Source organism: Myxine glutinosa, chromosome 11 (assembly GCF_964187855.1).
Source record: "Myxine glutinosa chromosome 11, kmMyxGlut1.1, whole genome shotgun sequence".
NCBI lineage: Eukaryota > Metazoa > Chordata > Myxini > Myxiniformes > Myxinidae > Myxine > Myxine glutinosa.
Genome location: NC_136271.1, coordinates 47293838 through 47313114, shown reverse-complemented (window position 1 = coordinate 47313114; position 19277 = coordinate 47293838). Strand labels below are relative to the sequence as shown.

At 43.7% G+C, this 19277-nt stretch overlaps 1 protein-coding gene across 1 annotated transcript in view; it reads right to left on the bottom strand.

Moving 5' to 3' along the window:
- Positions 1 to 19277, bottom strand: part of LOC137436647 (uncharacterized) — a 42855-nt gene that overhangs the window by 8902 nt on the left and 14676 nt on the right. Inside the window, 4 exon segments of the mRNA XM_078786267.1 lie at positions 4663 to 4695; positions 7329 to 7361; positions 12981 to 13058; positions 15697 to 15876. Coding sequence (XP_078642393.1) covers positions 4663 to 4695; positions 7329 to 7361; positions 12981 to 13058; positions 15697 to 15876 — 324 coding nt within the window.

Here is a 19277-nt window from a genome sequence, read left to right as displayed (position 1 = left end):
TTTGGGTCCTCTGGGTCATTTGGGTCCTCTGGGTCATTTGGGTCCTCTGGGTCATTTGGGTCCTCTGGGTCCTCTGGGTCATTTGGGTCCTCTGGGTCATTTGGGTCATTTGGGTCCTCTGGGTCATTTGGGTCCTCTGGGTCCTCTGGGTCATTTGGGTCCTCTGGGTCATTTGGGTCCTCTGGGTCATTTGGGTCCTCTGGGTCCTCTGGGTCATTTGGGTCCTCTGGGTCATTTGGGTCCTCTGGGTCATTTGGGTCCTCTGGGTCCTCTGGGTCATTTGGGTCCTCTGGGTCCTCTGGGTCATTTGGGTCCTCTGGGTCATTTGGGTCCTCTGGGTCATTTGGGTCCTCTGGGTCATTTGGGTCCTCTGGGTCATTTGGGTCCTCTGGGTCATTTGGGTCCTCTGGGTCATTTGGGTCCTCTGGGTCATTTGGGTCCTCTGGGTCATTTTGGTCCTCTGGGTCATTTGGGTCCTCTGGGTCATTTGGGTCCTCTGGGTCCTCTGGGTCATTTGGGTCCTCTGGGTCATTTGGGTCCTCTGGGTCATTTGGGTCCTATATTCCTATCCTATAACATATATATCTCCTATAACCTATCCTATAAATATAGATTTGATGACGTCATGTTTACACATCTGAGCGACAGAAATGAGCGACAGAAATGAGCGACAGAAATGGGTGACAGAAACTAGCTTCACTTTTGAGCGCCCGAAATTCCCAGGCAAACGCTATAACGCACCAGGTTTACAACCTGTGCGTTAATATCTGTGCATTGACAACCAAGGCTGTGGTTTCCTTATTGATTTGGATTGTTTCCTTTGGTGGTTTCCTGAATGGTTTCATTAGTGAGTGAATGCAACACGGAATAATATATATATCTTTCTGCCGGGGTTCTTCTCGGGGTTCGGAGGTTACCGAGACCAGGAGATTACGGGGGTTACCCCGTAACACATGGACGTGTGTGACATTTGGACATATCGAGTTAGATGCTGCACCTGTAGTTTTACAAAATGGTTACTGGCAATTTATCAGATCCACAAATGATGTAATCTACACAATTTATTTACTTCTGATAACATGTGAATGCATGGGAGCGGGTCACACACACGGGGGGGGAGTGGGTCACACACACAGGGTAGAGTGGGTCACACACACGGGGGAGAGTGGGTCACACACACGGGGGAGAGTGGGGGTCGCCTGACTCCTCTCCCCTTACTCCTTTCCAAATCTTCCTCACTCCTCTCCCCCTCCCCCCCAGTCTCCTCTCCCCCTCCCCCCCCAGTCTCCTCTCCCCCTCCCCCCCCAGTCTCCTCTCCCCCTCCCCCCCCCAGTCTCCTCTCCCCCTGCCCCCCCCCCCAGTCTCCTCTCCCCCTCCCCCCCCCAGTCTCCTCTCCCCCTCCCCCCCCAGTCTCCTCTCCCCCTCCCCCCCCCAGTCTCCTCTCCCCTCCCCCCCCCAGTCTCCTCTCCCCCTCCCCCCCCCCAGTGTCCTCTCCCCCTACACCCCAGTCTCCTCTCCCCATCCCCCAGTCTCCTCTCCCCCTCCCCAGTCTCCTCTCCCCCTCCCCCAGTCTCCTCTCCGACAGCTGTTCCAATCGAGCAGATACGACAAATATTAGAGGTAATTGACCTTTTCTCTTGGAGAAACACAGTGCAAATCCGCCCCCTTGTCCTGTTCATTCATTAGTGAAATGTTTCGCAGAACAATACACGCATGGTGACGTCATCGGACTCGCACCACAATGATGATGTTCAACAATATTATCCGATACTTCATCCAGATTCATTACAGATGCTCTTGTATAGGTTTGCTGAGCACACATTACCTTCCAATGTCTTTGTTGCTCAGCATCCCATGCAAGTCTGGGGTAACGTTCATTGGCGGTCTCGTTCTGTTCCCTCATTATTTTATTCATTTTGGAGATAGCATTTACAAACGCAAGTGGTGACACGTAAACGATGCTCCGCCCTCCTCCCCACGTGCAGAGTACCTAATTGCAACTTTTTATTGTGACTGCGTCTAAAGAATGAAACATTCCGACTATATCAAGAATACAGCTCAAATGGAAATGTCCCGAGGAAAAAAGTCTTATGGGTGGTGTATAAGAACATTACATTACACCTTTCTGTCTCATGAAAACCAAAGTTACTCTTTTCGTTACAGCATACAAAATGACATTTTTAAAATTAAAGATTTCAAATAAACTTCTTTAAAGTGTAAGTGCACGTAGCTTATAAAATAAGAACGAAAAAAATCTCTCGGCAATTTCCAGTCTGTTTATTTATTTATTTTACAGATGTGAATTACATGTCCATGCGCACGTGAAATGGAGTTTGTTTATTAATTCTGGATGTGAACACGACTAAGCCTTGAAAACTCGTGCAGGGGGAAAAAAAAAAAACATCGATGGAATGAATGGAGTGTTTAAACAGGATTACCTCTACTTCCGTATAATAATGCTGAATGAAATTAGAACGAAGAAATATCTGTCGGCAATTTTCCGTCTGTGGCGATACGTGAACGAAGCTCTGGCCTTCTACCCACATTGTTGACTTTTTATTGTGACTACGTCCAAACTAAATATTTCATCGTGATGACTGTCATCAAATGGAAAAGTCCGCTGCGAATTTTTAATATATATCAGCATTTTCCCGTCTGTTATTTTAGGCAGTGTATGATATACCGTGCCACGAATTTCTAAAATGTCTCAGCAATTTCCCGTGTACGTGAATTTTCTCAATTATTGCTGAAACCGAGTCTAAAACCATCGATAAAAATGAAATCAGATGGTGAATTAGAGTAGGGATAAAGCCATGAGAGAGTCTCAATGGTCTTTATGTTATAGGCCTTTGAAAATGCATTTCGTTCTATAAACGGTAACTTTAATCGAATTTTATTCCCGTTTTTTTTTTTTCAACCGAGTCTAAAACCATGTTAGCGACTGTGAAAAATGAAATGAGATATCGAATTAGAGTTGAAATAAAACTGAGAGAGAGAGAGCAAGACACCGTGGGCCGAACAAAAGAGGCCTCAAAACTATGGAAGTAAACAAAATGGTGGATATTTGTTTTTGAAGCCCCTCCCAGACCGTGTGTAGTCACTCCACCAGACAGACGTTTCACAGACAGACAGACAGAGCCATTGCCAAGCGAACTGTACTGTACCCAAGATCTTTATTACCCCCATTAACCTTTCCTAACCGAACCCTCTTGATTACAAGCTTTAGTGTTTCCTCCCTCTCCTATTTTCCTGCTTGTGCATTCCGATTGTCTCACTGTCCATTCCACCTTATTCTTCCACATGCCTCGCTCCTTAGCTCTCAAGCACAAATCAATTCTGAGCTGTGACAATGTCAAGGGCAGAGTGTGCCCCATCTCAGGAACCACTGCAACGATGATCAAACTTGGCAAGGAAGCACGTTTCAACAACTTCTAATAATAATAATAATAATAATTGTAATAATAATACTAATAATACTAATAATCGGTTTATTCCAAAAGAACTTTCGCAGCCATAGGCTGAATTACAGTCAATTTACAAATATCGCAGGAATAAACACAAAAAAATAAAAATGGCTCAAACATAAAATGACAAATAAATAAGATAAAATTGCCGTCAAACCAAGAAAGAAAAAAAACACATATCTAACAAAACACAATAGGCATCAACCTCATTAACACAAGGACCTCATCCAATTATTATTCAAAATGGAAATTAAAAAGGGGATGGGGCTGCACTTGTAGCGGTTGGTTCGACATCTAATAGTAGATAACATGTCAGAGTTCCTTAATTTATTGTTCCTAGGTGGGGGGAGCCAATCCCTGTGTATGTTTGATTTTAAAAGTACCTCACCAAAAATGAGGGAGAGCTGTTCGAGCCTCTCAGAAAGAACAGGAATATTAAGTACCTGACAATTGTCTGCATAAGGTTTGGTTCTACAAAAGTCACTAGAGAGAATTATACAAAACACTTTCCTTTGCAATTTCTCCAAACATTCCTTCTGGGCTTTCGTTAAGCCACAAAACCATGCAGGTGATGCATATTCCAAAGTGGGTCTACCATACTGTAAATATAGTTATTAAGTCATAAACAGAGATATTACAACGTTTCAGTTGCTGCAAAAAGTAGAGTTTTCGGTTGAAGGTTTTACACATGGCCTGAACTGGTGTCCCATTTCAAGTTTTCTTGCACATGGATGCCTAATAGTTTAACACAATCTGTTTGATTAATAACCGAGTCTCCGATATGAAAACTAGGCACCGCTGCCACGAGTCTTCGAAAACATGTAATCACGACTTGGCATTTACTAGTATTGAGATTCATATTATTTTTAGATGACCATTCTTGGAGACGGTCAAGTTTCCGCTGCATACGACTAGCTTGTTCAGCGTTATTCTGGCATAAAATTTACAATTAATTTAGAAATAGTAAGGAAATTGTCATGCTGAAGTGGTGTGGAACGAGCTCTGTTCACAATCACATTGGTTTTGAAAGACAACGTTAATACAAAAAGCAGCGAAGCAAGACAATTCATAACAGAGGCTTAAGAAAGTTTGTATTCTCAGATTCAAAAGTTGTGAAAATATAGCATTCAACTCATAGGCTGTTATTAGCAAATAAAAGTACATAGGAAGTATAACCACAAATAATATGCCTTCGTACCTGCTCCGACGGCCAGAGGACCTTGAATGAGACCTAGAGAACGAGATAAACCGGATTCAAAGCTATAATTACAACTCATGTAGTGTTCAACCAAGAATTATGCATTTTAGTGGGTCTTTGTGATTGAATTCCATAAAGTGCAATGCCAATGTGGAATCACGAGCTAGTAGCTTTCCTCAGAACTTTATAGTCTGCATTTTTCAAACTACAAACTGTCATTCTGGAACTTCACAGTCAATAAATCGCATCAGAAATGCCAGCCTTCGAAGGTAGTCCAATCTGGTGCATCCCATTTGCGGACATTCAAGAATACATGGTATCATTCAAAATTAGGCCAATGCATGAGTGTGAATGATAAAAAGCTTCCTTATTCATAGGTCAAATACTGCTATAGCAGAACTTAAGTGCCAATGACAGCCCTACATAAATCAGTGGGGACTAACATAAAAAGTGGGAAACAATACAACGCACACAAACATATGAGTGTTTCCTCCCCACAGATGGGTCAACACCCTCCACTCCCCCCCCCCCCCCTTCTAATTTATTTTTACCGACGCCCCTCTGCTCTGCCTGAGCTCTCTGACACACCCCATCTCCTCCAATATGCACAAGTTCTTCAGTAAATCCTCCAGATTAAGCTCCCAAAATCCAGGCTTACTGCCCAACTCCACTCTTTTGTCCCATTTGTAGAACTGCCTTACGGTGACTGTTCAATCCCACTCTTCCCTCTGGGTCATTAAGCTGGCGGAACACCACAATCTCACGTATTCCCCCATCCCTACCCGCAGTCTTTTCTACTCCCATGAACCCTACCTAACCCAATAATCTTACTTGCAGGTATCTGTGCTTCCTCCCCCCTTCTCTCTCTCTCTCTCTCTCTCTCCAATTGTCCCGTTCATTCTATTCCTTTGCTCGTTGTGTCCACCTACACACACAATCGAGAATACTGCCCCGCTTGAAGCATCATTTCATGCAATTCACAATCAACATTGTGCAACAATCTTCTTTATTCAAACGTTTGCTTACCTCGCCATCTTCCGGAAGAGATCTCCATACAGGCGAGGTTTCCCTTACCTGGACACCACTAGCCTGACAACTGGTTTTACAACCGCCGTATCATGCAATTCATACAATTGAAGAAAAATTAACCACTGGGTACCAAAATTAGGTCTTTTTGATGAAAATTTTTCCTGCTACAGCATCAGAATTCCATAACCTTTTTGGTTTGTCCGTAATTTCCAAATTTCAGCACGATTTGCGCGCAGATTAACGACAATCCATAAAGGAAGGAAAAACTGCAAACATTTGGCCCAGTCCTCACAAAGGGGTCAGCTTTTAACAGATAGATTACTTATACTTGTCTAGAGTCCCTGTATATAGAGAGTTGTGTCAACTCAAATTTGGACGCCATTTTGTGTCTAAGTGTGTCGGATTAGATATACATGTACATTCGCGATATGGGGTGATATATTCTAAACCTGCTAAAAAAAATTTTACTGCACATATTTATTAGTCTTATTATTACATACAGGTGATATTTGTTTTGTCAAAAACTCAGCTATTGCCGTGAAAAAGAGCTGTGTGGTGATATTAAAAGTGGTATGGCAATGCATATTACAAGCCAACACTGCATATAAGAGCTAACATTATAAGTAAGACAAACCAATGCTGTCGTTCTCTGAATTTTAATAACTTTTAGAAAGGAGTGTGGGCATATCCAATATTTTTTAAAGGGTGCCGAGAGCAATTCCGGTGTAGGACTTCCAGCCGACATATAGTCTAACACACTTAAAACAAATTCTGTACGTGGTATTGCCATATTTCTATAGTGTACAACCTTAGTTTTATCGACATTTATATTCAATTTCCATTGTAATGATTTAACAAGCTGCAAGTCAGCTTCTGTCTCTGACATAAGGAAAACGTCATCGGCATCTAGTAAGATTGAAACGTTCATTTATTACTACACCCTTGCCCAGAACTCTGATGGATATTGCCTGATCGATTAATGTTTCATAGCTGGCGACTTAATTAACACTTAATTTTCGACTGCGCCAAGCCGTAATTAAACAGAGAAAAAACTTTAAAAAATACCTGCAGTGTGCACGGTTCGTCTAGTCGAACAGATATGGAAAAGCACAGATAAGACGTCGTATTCACCATAACTTGTTTAATTTCACCAGGAACACGATGAGGCCAACACAGTAAACATTCAGTACAAAACTTGTTTCATACATTCAGTACAGAACATGATTCATACATTCAGACCGTAAGAAAACTCTGCCCATAATACAACACTCTGACCAGAACAACACTTCATCCCACTACGTTCACCTCCTCCCAAATTTGTCTTCTGACTTTATCACTTGGAAATCTATACATCTTATATTTCCCAGATTGGTTTGAACAACCAAAAGCAGAACAACCAGTCATTTTGTTTGGCAATAAACAACATTCCCGTACCAAGCTGACGTTCACGCACGGTGAAGTTAGACACAAAATGGCGCCACGAAATCACGTGACCAGAAATCTCGGGTCAGCGCATGGCGCAACTCTCTTTATACAGGGACTCTATACTTGTCCAGGAGCAATGATAAACAACAACTGCATCGTAAAAGACCAAAAACGGTGATTATTTTAAACAGACAAGACTTGACGTGACTCACCTGCTCCTACGATCATAGGACCGAGACCGAGACCTACAAACAAAAATCGTGTTACAACATTGGAAACGGGAACTGTATTTTTAATAGGCACCAATGGCACGTGGCGCATGAATGGTAACACTTTAATTGCGGTAAATGGATTTATAATCATTAGATAATACATGGGAGTAGCTGGTGGGTGTATTCCAGCCCGGAAACTCATAGATCTTCCGAATAGGTTGTTCCCCACAAAATCGAGGCTCACAGAAGAACGAGGCAACGTAGGGTAGAAGGCAATGCCCAAACAGTAGGACAACACATGACACAACAAGCAGATAAACATGAGGAGCAAGAGGAAAGGGGTCATAGCAACCTGCACGTATATGGAGAGTGGTAGGGGAAGGGCAATTAGCATAGAAAAGGGTAGGGACGACGGTGATGTGACAATAAAAGAAAGAAAGATTTAAAGAAAATATTAAGGTGATAGTAAGAGCAGGTGGAGAAAGACCCGAGGAGAGGTGGTAGGAAAACAAATGAGGCTTACGACCTGTGTGCAATGAGAGAGCATTGAGCTCCCTGTGCTTTTCCTTCTTTGCACACGACATCAACGTCATCAAGCCTTTTGGATTCCAAAGCATCCAGGAGATGCAGCTGTGAAGGAGGGGGCACCGGTCCAGTGTGGAAACAGGACCAGATCGAGCTAGGGATGAAGGTCTCGTCGGTTTGGCTTTACAAATAAAGGCCTCAGTACGATGCAGGATGCCAAGTCTGCACCTATGTTCAGAGGCAAGCTTTGATGCAAGGTCTGCCCAGGACAGGTCTAGCTGATTGTGAGGCCAATAAGTTTGATCTTTTCCAGCGGTTTGTGTTGTAAATAGATAGGTAGGTTCGTTTGATCCTGCACAAATGTCTTCCAGAGGGATACAGTGATATAGCTCAAATATTTATTATAATAAAAAAATTTAAAAAAATACTTGCCAAATATCATAATGGCCCTGGCTGACCATTTACCTCTTAGTGCAGGGTGGGCCTATCAGTGTTGTCATCATCCAGAAAATCTTTGGAAAGACCTTTTTAACATCACCCGGGAAATACAAATAGATTGCTCTGAGATTCAGCAGTAACACGTCTACCATCCCGTGGAGTACTACACTCACCCTTCACTTCTATATGAATGTAGCAACAAGTTGCCAGAAATTACTGCAACAGCAGAACCAGGAACCACACCACACCCTGGTTTTATTTTCATTACAGAAGTCAAAGCTCATGGAAGAACTGGAGAAACTGGATGATGGGCAGGAGTTATAAAACCGGAGTTGGAGCACATTTCTGACCACGTTTTTGCCAGGAAAGAACAAAAATGCAACACCAAGCAACATACAAACATTCCACAACGAGAACGGCACTCGGTAGAGCACACACCTCTGCCAGGTGGAACAGTTTATGTTTTGTATCCCACTGATAGGCAGGATACCGATTCGGACCTGAACCAAAATCTAATCGGCTTGTTCTCGTCACCTAACCAACTCATCAGCCAAGTTTCGTCATAATTCACCGACAACTTTTTTAAATATCATGTTGTGTATCGCTTTTCACCCGATCTCTCAATTGTGAGGAATCACTTTAAAAAATAAATAATTATCGTATCCGTCTGTTTGTCTGTCATAACTCACCCACAACATTTGAGTCAACTCACCCACAACAAAATATCTCAAAAGGTTGTGGATGGATTCAGATGAAACTTGGTGGAGAGGGTAGTGTATATAAAAAGGACAAAATGATTAGATTTTTGTGAAGATCCGGATCCAGCTACTAGAATTTTAAAAGTGATTCTTCACCATTGGGAGATAGGGCCAAAAACTATATAAATCAGGATATCTCAAAAAGTTATGGACAGATTTGGACGAAACTTGGTGGACAGGTTGAGTGTGACAAGACCGAATCCATTCGATTTTGGTGAAGATTTGAATATGGATTCAGATATGAGAATTATTTAATGTACAAGTGATTCTTCACCATTGAGATATAGGGCCAAAACAATATATAACATGATATTTGTGGATGAGCTATGACTAAACTTGGCACGATGAGTTGGTTAGGCGACAACAAGCCTTCGATTTTGGTTCATGTCAAATCCAGATCCGGCCTATCAGTAGGATACAAACCATAAACTGTTTAGCCTGGCGGAGGTATGCGCTCTACTGAGTGCCCATCTACAGACTTGGCATTTAATATGGAATTTTTTTTTTTGTGGGGGTGAACTTACTTTTCAAGATGTCTTAGAACCAAAAGTTCATTGGAATTATGTTGAAATTATTCTAGATTTTGTTAATGTGACCTTTAAAAGAAACAAAAACCATATTTGACATTTTGAAACAAATAAATTGATCCTTGAAAGTGATGTAAACTGATATCGAACTCAATTCATGGACAGTACTGTGTTAAACTTCTGTACGTTTTCCAGAAGTATCTCTTTATTTTGCATATTAGCCCAAAAATTTTTTAACAAAAACAAAAGTTAAATTACGACTGGGATTACGGACAGTAAAATTACAGTTCAGTACTTCGTGTAACCCCCACGAGCATTCAGGAGAGCACGTACACATTGAGGCATGCTGTTCACGAGATTTGCCACGGTTTGGACAGGAATCGCTTGCCATGTTGTAGTGACAATAGCCTGCTGCAATTCACGCACAGAGGCAGGCTGCTGGTCCAAGTTGTCGATTTGACGTGTTAATTCTGCCCACAAGTTCTCTATCGGATTCATATCCGGGGACATGGCAGGCCACTCCATATGCTCTACACCACGGTCAGCAAGAATTGGATCATGCGAGCACGATGAGGCCGTGCATTGTCATCTTGGAAGACAAAGTTTCCTCGAAAGGCTGCACGAGCAAATGGAAGCAATGTTTCTTCCAGAATGGCCCTGTACTTGAACTGGTTCAGGTTTCCATTCAGAACAACCAGGTCAGTTTTGCCCCCTGCATGAAAAGCAGCCCAAACGGTCACCCCACCACCTCCAGCTTGGACTCTTGGCACTATACAATCTTTGTTGTAGGCTTCATGCCCTTGTCTGCGCACTCGGACGCGGCCATCTTGACGATAGACCAGAAATCTAGACTCGTCACTGAAGATCACGTGATTCCAGTGTTCTGGCTGCCATTGTCGGTGCTCTCTGGCCCACTGCAATCGGCGCTGGCGGTGTTGTCTGGTCAGGCGTGGCTTTCTCAGGGGACGCCTGGCACGATAGCCTGCTTGAACCAGTCGTTGGTTGACTAGCCTTCTGGATACAGGCACATTTGTCAGTTGCTGCCACTCAGCCCCAAGCCGATTAGCTGACTTGGTACGGCCATTGCGGACTAACCGGTGGAGCTGGCGATCATCCCTCCTTGTGGGTCTGCGGGGGCGTCCTGGCCTCGGTATTGGAGTAGGGACACCCCTCTGAGCATTTCGTTTCAGGATCTTTGACACCTGACCTTGAGTGATGCCATACTGCCGAGAAATACCATGCTGTTTCATGCCGTAATTTCGTAAAGCCACCACTCCATGACAAACAGCATTGTCGAGTTGACGGACCATCTCCAGAAGAAGAGGCAATAACTTTTGGAGACGTGCAGCAGTTGTTTTCCACTAATACAGAACGCAACAACCCTTGTATACCCGACTGTGAAGCCAATCATCAAATGCACCTGTCCGTACATTTTGCCACGCCACCTGTGATATAATCCTGTTGTTGACTTCTTGCTGCGACAGACAATCAGTGACATGGTTCTTTTAACAAATAAATCACCAAAGTGTAAAAGAAACTCACCAGATTGATATACTGAGTGAAGAAAGTAAACCCAAGTCAAGAAAAAAAATATTCCATATTAAATGCCAAGTCTGTAGTTCAAGGTGAGATGGAGAGGAAGGATGCAAGCACCCCTAGTCATTGCAATCAAGTGGAAAACGTATTGTAGAAAAATGAAAAAGTATTTTGGATTCAGAATAACAAATGTACACCAAATAAATGCTACATCGATTACAAATAGTGCAACATTTAGGCAGGACTATATAACTAAAAGTGCACAGCATGGTTCAAATGAGAATATATATATATATATATATAAAAAGGGCGTCCCGGTAGTTAATTCCATAAAGCATCCATTGAAGGACACTATAATACCCTTGTTCAGTAGTTTATATCCTTATTATGTGTTTTAGGGTAAGGCCTTGTCTTCCATTAGAATGACACTCCATTGCACCAAGTGAAAGAGATAGATTCCCTTCATCCTTCATTCCCATTCCCAAAACCTCCATTTCCCCTTTCGTCAATTGCCATTCGCATTGCCAACCAACAATTGCCGCCATTGACCACGAGGCAGGGTTGGGGAAGAAAGGCGGGTCCCCACCTCGTCATAGAGGGGAGGAGTGAGTCAGCCCCACTCAACCAACCACGAACAAGGGGTTGGACTTGGAGAGGGTGTGGAGAGAAACATCAAGGAGGTTCGCGAAGGTTGAGGGGCGGGGCCTATATAACCCGCCGCGGGACGTTCCCCAAGCAGATGAGAGATGAGCTTTTACGAGATGAGCTACGACAAGAGCTGAGTGTGTGGTTTTTGGTCAGAGCTGGGTTGGTCGTCAGTGGTGGTCAGTGGTTGCGTAGAGTGGAGGGGTGGCGTTGAGTTGTCGGTGGTGAGGAAGAGTTGGACTAAGCAAGAGAGAAAGAGTCCTGGAGTTAGTGAGAGAGGGAGAGAGAACCCGTCACGCCAGACCCCCCACCAGCAGCGTTGGCTTGGCTCCACCAAGCAGCTCCGACCCGTTACCCCGCGCACACGACAGGATCGGTGGCATCGGCGGCCGTCGAGGTCCAGCCCGACGTCCCGTGCGGGATCAAACTCCAGCCAGCGCCGTGCCTTCCTCCAGCCACCCACCTCCTGTCATTCCTGCCTGCAATTTCCATCCTTTTGGTGTATGTGAGTTTGTTCTGTTTGTTTTGTCCCTGGGTAGTTAATTAAGCTCGTATAAGCTAGCGATTTTCACTGTGTCCTTCTGGTCCGTCCTTCTGTATATTATTTTCTTATCTTTCCTTCTCCTTGGTTTCTTTGAGCCTGTAAATAGTAAATAAATTTAGTAGTATTTGCCAACCTTTTCGTCTCCTCCTTCTTCTTCACATCCGTGTCGCTTTTGTCTTTTCCCTATTGAATATCTGTGGCGCGATACGGCCAACGTCGGGTGAATCGGGGAAACTGTTAGGTCGCGGTGCCATCCGCTCGGCAAACCAACATCCTTAACCGCAACAATATGTATATAATGGAAGACAAGGCCTTACTCTAAGACACATAATAAGATATAAGCTATCGAACAGGGGTATTCTATGGTTGGCTGACGTGGATGCTTTATGGACTAATTACCGAGACGCCCTTTCTATCTTTACACAACTCCGGAAGCAGGAGGCGCAGAATAAACAATAATAATAAAACACACAATAAAAAAAATACAGTCCTCATATCCGCAACAATATATATATATATATATATATATATATATAAGTTGAAGTTGACCAGTTTGATCGTTTATGAACATTCCACTTCATTTATACATGTGTGTTAGATAATGAAGTGTATTCGGAAGAGCCTTCGAGATGGGAAAGGAAGAGTAAAGAAAACGAAATAAAAAGAACAACACACTCACCGATGCCCTCGACTGCGTGAACGAGAGGAACGCCGACGTGAGCGAGAACGCGAACGAGTGTGTGAGCGCGAATGAGATCTGCACACATCGGTCAAAGGAGGGGGGGTGGTGGAGGGGGGCACACACTGAACGATGTTCTGAAACAAGGACGAATCCCATGCTTGGAGCATCTCCATGTGACAGAGAACACAAAACAGTATGTATGCATATGACAACACCATTCAAAGGAAGACATGAGTATCGTGGTCATCTATTCGTGCAATTATTCCCACCAAACAATATTTTTTATGAAAACAACCTTTTTACCTCCGCCATCAAAGGTGGAGGGAGGTTATGTTTTCACCCCTGTCTGTTTATTTGTCTGTTTGTCCGTCTGTCTGTTTGTGAACAAGATGTCCCAAAATGTTATGGACGGATTCGGACAAAATTTGGCAGAGATGTAGCGTATGTGACAAGGACGAAATTATTAGCTTTTGGTGAAGATCCGGATTCGGATCCGGCTACTGGAATTTTTAAAGTGATTCTTCACCATTGGAAGATAGGCCCATAAATGATACATACTGTCATGGCCAAAACACACCTGAACAAACCATATCCTTCTGGGAGAATGTCCTGTGGACAGATGAGGCCAAATTAGAGCTTTTTGGTAATGCACATCATCTCTATGTTTACTTGAATGTGTGCATGGCATCATGAAATCAGGAGATTACCAAGGCATTTTGCAGCGCAATCTTCAACCCAGTGTCAGAAAGCTGGGTCTTATAAGTTGAGGTTATAACTTCAAATAAAATGGCTTTTACGTAATATATCTGTGTGCATGCATACATACATACATACATACAAACATACAAACATACATACATAGTCATGGCCAAAAATATTGGCACCCTTGCACTTTTTTCAAATGCACAATTTCTTCCAAAAAATTGTTGAAATAAAAATATATTTTGGTACCCACAAATGTATTTCTTTGGTTTGCAGTGGAACAAAACAAAAAAAAGCTGAAGAAATTACAAAATCTTAGCTTATTCCACACAGAAAGATTTCAAGCAGGTGATTCTCCTTTACTTTGGAATTGAACTCACCAATGGTGAGGTGAGTTGCAGGTGCCTGCAATATATAAATCACTGATTCAACCAGTTTGAATGGAGAAAAGGAGACATTCTGCTGTTTTGTGGCACTGTGTGTATTGCAATGAGCATGGAGAAAAGAAAGAAAACCAGAGAATTGTCTGAGAAGGTCAGACACAAGACTGTAGCCAAGCATGGACAATCTCAAGGCCACAAGTCCATTTCCAGAGACCTGGATGTTCCTGTGTCCACCGTACGCAATGTTATCAGGAAGTTTAAGGCCCATGATACTGTAACCAGCCTCCCTGGATGTGGCCGCAAGAGAAACCTTGAATGAAGATTGCAGCAAAGGATTGTTTGAATGGTGGAGAAAGCACCTCTATCAACTGCCAAACCGATTCAAGCTGACCTTCAGACACAAGGTATGACAGTTTCAACTCGCACCATCCGTCCCCAACTCAATGAAAGGGGGTTCTATGGTAGGAGAACCAGGAGGACCCCACTGCTGAGAGAGAGACATAAGAAAGCCCGACTGGAGTTTGCCAAAACACACCTAAAAAGGCCAAAATCCTTTTGGGAGAATGTCATGTGGACATACGAGACCAAATTAGAGCTTTTTGGTAAAGCACATCATCTCTTATGTTTACAGAAAACAAAATGAAGCCTTCAAAGAAAATAACACCTTCCCTACAGTCAAACATGGAGAAGGTTCAGTGACGTTTTGGGGTTGCTGTGCTGCCTCTGGCACTGGGTGCCTTGAATGTGTGCATGGCATCATGAAATGAGGAGATTACAAAGGCATTTTGGAGCCCAATCTTTAACCCAGTGTCAGAAAGCTGGGTCTCCGTCGAAGGTCATTGCAGCAGGACAATGACCCAAAACACACTTCAAAAAGCACCCAGGAATGGTTCAAGACAAAACACACCCAGGAATGGTTCAAGACAAAACGCTGGACTGTTCTGAAGTGGCCAGCAATGAGTCCAGATCTAAATCCCATTGAACACCTGTGGGTATATCTGAAAACAGCAGTTGGGAGAAGGCACCCTTCAACACGACAGACGGACGGACGGATGGACAACCTGAAAACATAATGCCTCTGGCAACTTCATAAAAAGCCATAAAAAGGGGTAATGTGCAAAATCCATGTGGATTTGCAAAAAGTTTACATGAGTCTTGTATATAAGTTGTCAACAGGAGAAAAAAAAAAGATATCAGATGGTACAAAGCAAATGCAATAAACTTTGGAAACTGACAGACTCACACTTTATTCCTTGGACTCAACACCTCGAGACAGGACCTCTGAATGACTGTTTACATCAGTGTTCACAACAGAACGTTTTCCTTTTTCGAAATAGCTAACCAAACAATTGGGTTGCCCCATTTGGTCCTCCCATCTGATCATTGCATAATTTATGCAGCCACCCAGGGTTCAAAACCCATTTATGTCGATGTGTTCATTGACTCCCCAATGTCCTTGTCCTGCCTACTCGACATGCACAAGCATTTTCAAAAGCCTATCCAAAAGGTCAAAGGGCAACTCCAACTTGGTACAAACAAACATAGGAATCGTTTTCTTCAAACAAACAAATTAATGAATGTTTTGAGAAAGGGTCAAAGCAACAAGTTTCCTCAACTAGTGTACCAACCTGTGGCGCTTGCGACGGCTGTAGATATAACAATCGTAAGCATAATGGCCCCGTTGCCCACATTCGTAACAGCGATCATTGGGATCAAACGGTCGTCGTGCCTGAGGACGACCACCAAATCGAGGTCGGCGACTCATTCCTGTCGACATCTCAACACGCACGTGTGTGCAGCAGAGCACCCTGTTGCAACACCACACAGAATCTGTCATCTCCCACACTCAGAATGATGCCCCAGTAGGAGTTAAGGATGAAAACGGAAAATAAACTTGTCATCTACATTATGTATACAAAAAGGAAGAACTTAAAAAAATAAAAATGCCTTCACTTAACCTCACACAATGCTTGGTTTTAAACCAATTAGGACTCTTCTGCATGGAGAGCGAAGATCTGAGTTCATGTTCAAATTGACAACATGAAAATACTCTCCGCCACATAGTCTCCTTGTCGAGTCAGGAATAACGAGACGCTCGATACATGGTTATCGCCAAGATTGTTAAATTTAAATCACATGGATGACGATGCTATCAATTTGCTCACTCTATGCCCCATGTCCACTATTACTTTTGACTCCATTGTCATAATACCTTAATTTGTATCCTGCATCATCACTTTAGTTCTCCTACAAATACGAACCTTGATATTCACAAAGAAACGCACTTCAAACGAGCCTCGCTTAGCCCAACTCATGCTCACTGCATGCAGATTAGATGAACACAAATCGATTAGACCAGGAAGTTATAAGTAAGACTTTAATTTAAAAAAAAAAAGTAAAATGTTGATATTGTGACTCAATTATCCACACAATGGCAAATCTACACCACACAAGGGTAAACGGTCTGCGCATTTGTGTGTTCACCAACTCGTGCTACAGATTTGGCTGATCTTAACCAAACCTGGCATACGTACTCAGGGCCGCCGGGGATTCATAAGAGAGGGGTCGCAAGCACGATCCCCAAGGGGTGTTTCATGACGAAGGTTCAAACTGTCAATGAAAGTCACGAGGGTATTATGCGCAGTTGTTTCTGAGTAGCAAGGACATTAAGCAACGGATGAAAGGCGTCAATGGAGCGTTGAAAGACAAGAGCATCACAAGTCCGACAAGGCAAAAAGCCGTGGGAAAAGCAAAGTTTTAAGAGATGGGGGAATGCCTCCCCACAAGAGATGTGGGAATATTATGATTATATGATTATTATGATTATATGAGCACCATATTTGAAGCTTCAATGAACAGAGCTACACCATGAAGTATAGTTTAATGTCCGCATTGCTCATCCTCATCTCCTGTATGCCGTGCGGGTGCAATTGCACATATAGGTATTAAAAATCGTATCCAATTCCTCCCGAGCAAATCGTAATGTGACTGGCGTATCTAATTTGATGTGACATGCATACTGACGATGTATGTATTCTCGTGTCTAAGAGCTATTTGTGACAGGTGGAATGAATCACCCAGTGGCTGCAGAACTACCATTACATTTTGCTTCTCATTTCAATATTGATATAAAAAACTTCGCAAAAGTGATCTAGCATGTGACTAACTATATGGACAAGGAAATCAGGAATAATTTGATGTCAGTCAGGATCGACCAAACTCACTACTCACTAACTCCCACAAAATTCCTTTCACTTTTGCATATCTCTCAAAATAAACCAATATTTATGCAACAAGTATAAATTAATTAATGAGCTAAGTTTGGCATGCCTACCCAATGCGGAATACACTCGTAGTAGAGGAAATGAGCCTGAAAAATTCATTTTGAAAATCATTTCATGTTAAAAACAGGCATCCACTGGAAACAGGTAGGGAATGGGGTGGTGCATCGGGGGAGGGTGGATGCCAGCTGAGATTTTTTCGAAAAGGGTCATTTTTAACCCTTTTTTTGCTAAATCAGTATTTCCGAAGTGTTGAAAAAGAGAAGAGATGTTTGTAACAATATCCCATTTATTTGCCCAGCCATTTTACTCTACATGGGGTTTTTATACATCATTTTGTTGCTAATGATATTGCCTACAAAATGCATCTCAGTATTTAAATATATATATATAATTAAGGGGTTACCATGGTTACAGTGGGGGTCAAAGGTCAACCTATGGCAAAAATATATAATTTTCTCACACTTTCTAATAGATAGGCAAAATCTATATATATAAAACACAGTTTGTGTGTGTGTGTGTGTGTGTGTGTGTGTGTGTGTGTGTGTGTGTGTGTGTGTGTGTGTGTGTGTGTAATGTTACCGACAGACTCCTAAACGGAGAGGCTCACGTGCTTGATATTTGGCATAGACATGGCCATTGAGCCTGGGACGAACATGGCTGAGACCATATTTGACGAGATCCATATTTTTATTCATATTTACCTCAGCGCATTTCAGCGAAGTACCTGCTAATCTCAGCCAGTGCGAGCAGCTCGCTGATTCGCTCAGAGCGATCACGTGATGTTCCATCCCGTCACACGTCACACGTTTGCACGTATTTCAGAGCGAAATGCCATTGCGTTTTTCACCTTTATGCGACCGTGTTTTGTGTCGATTTTGTGCGATATGAATTAAATTTTAATTCATATTTTGTGTTTACGAATTCGAATACGAAGGATTTCCCCTTTCCCCTTTCGATTTCGAATACGAGCTTGAGTCGAGAGGGCGAATGTACGGGTTGGGAATGTACGAGTCTCCCCTCCCCCACCCGGCAATGCCGGGTACTTCTGCTAGGATCACGTGATGTTCCAACTTTGCCGCCATAATCTCACAGTTATGCGTTCGCACGTAATTCAGTTTTTTCACATTTCAGCGAGTAACATTGCCATTCACACCACATAGGTTTTTTTTCACTTTCATCTGATATTTGTGATTTATTTCAAACAAACTGTATTTCCCATCGACATGGCCATGTATTCCTATTAACGTTATGTAAAGTACATAAATTGTGTGGATTACATCATTTCTGGATGTGATCAATTGCCAGTAACCATCTATATCCCTCCCCTCCCCTTCCCTCCTCCCCCTCCCTTCCCCCTACCCCCCTCCCCTTTCCCCTCCCCCTCCCTTTACCCCATGCCCCTCCCTTTCCCCCCTACCCCTTCCTTTCTGCCCTACCCCTTCCCATCCCCCTCCCTTTCCCCCATGCTCCTCCCTTTCCCCCCTACCCCTTCCTTTCTGTCCTACCCCTTCCCCACCCCCCTCCCCCCTCTCCCACCCCCCTCGCCCTCCCCATCCTCCCTCCCCCCCACCCCTCCAGCTCCCCCCTCTCCCCCTCCCCCTCCCCTCCCCCTCCCCTCCCCCCGTTCCCCTCCCCCTCCACCTCCTCCTCCTGCTCCCCCCTCCCCCTACCCTTCTCCCTCCACCCTACCCTCTCCCCTTCCCCCTCCCCCTCCCTTTCCCCCATGCCCCTCCCTTTCCCCCCTACCCCTTCCCCATCCCCCTCCCTTTCCCCCATGCTCCTCCCTTTCCCCCCTACCCCTTCCTTTCTGTCCTACCCCTTCCCCACCCCTCCCCCTCCTCTCCCCCTCCCATCCCTCCCCCTCCCCCCGCCCCTCCCCCCACCCCTTCCCTCCTCCCCCTCCCTCCCGCTCCCCCTCCCTTTCC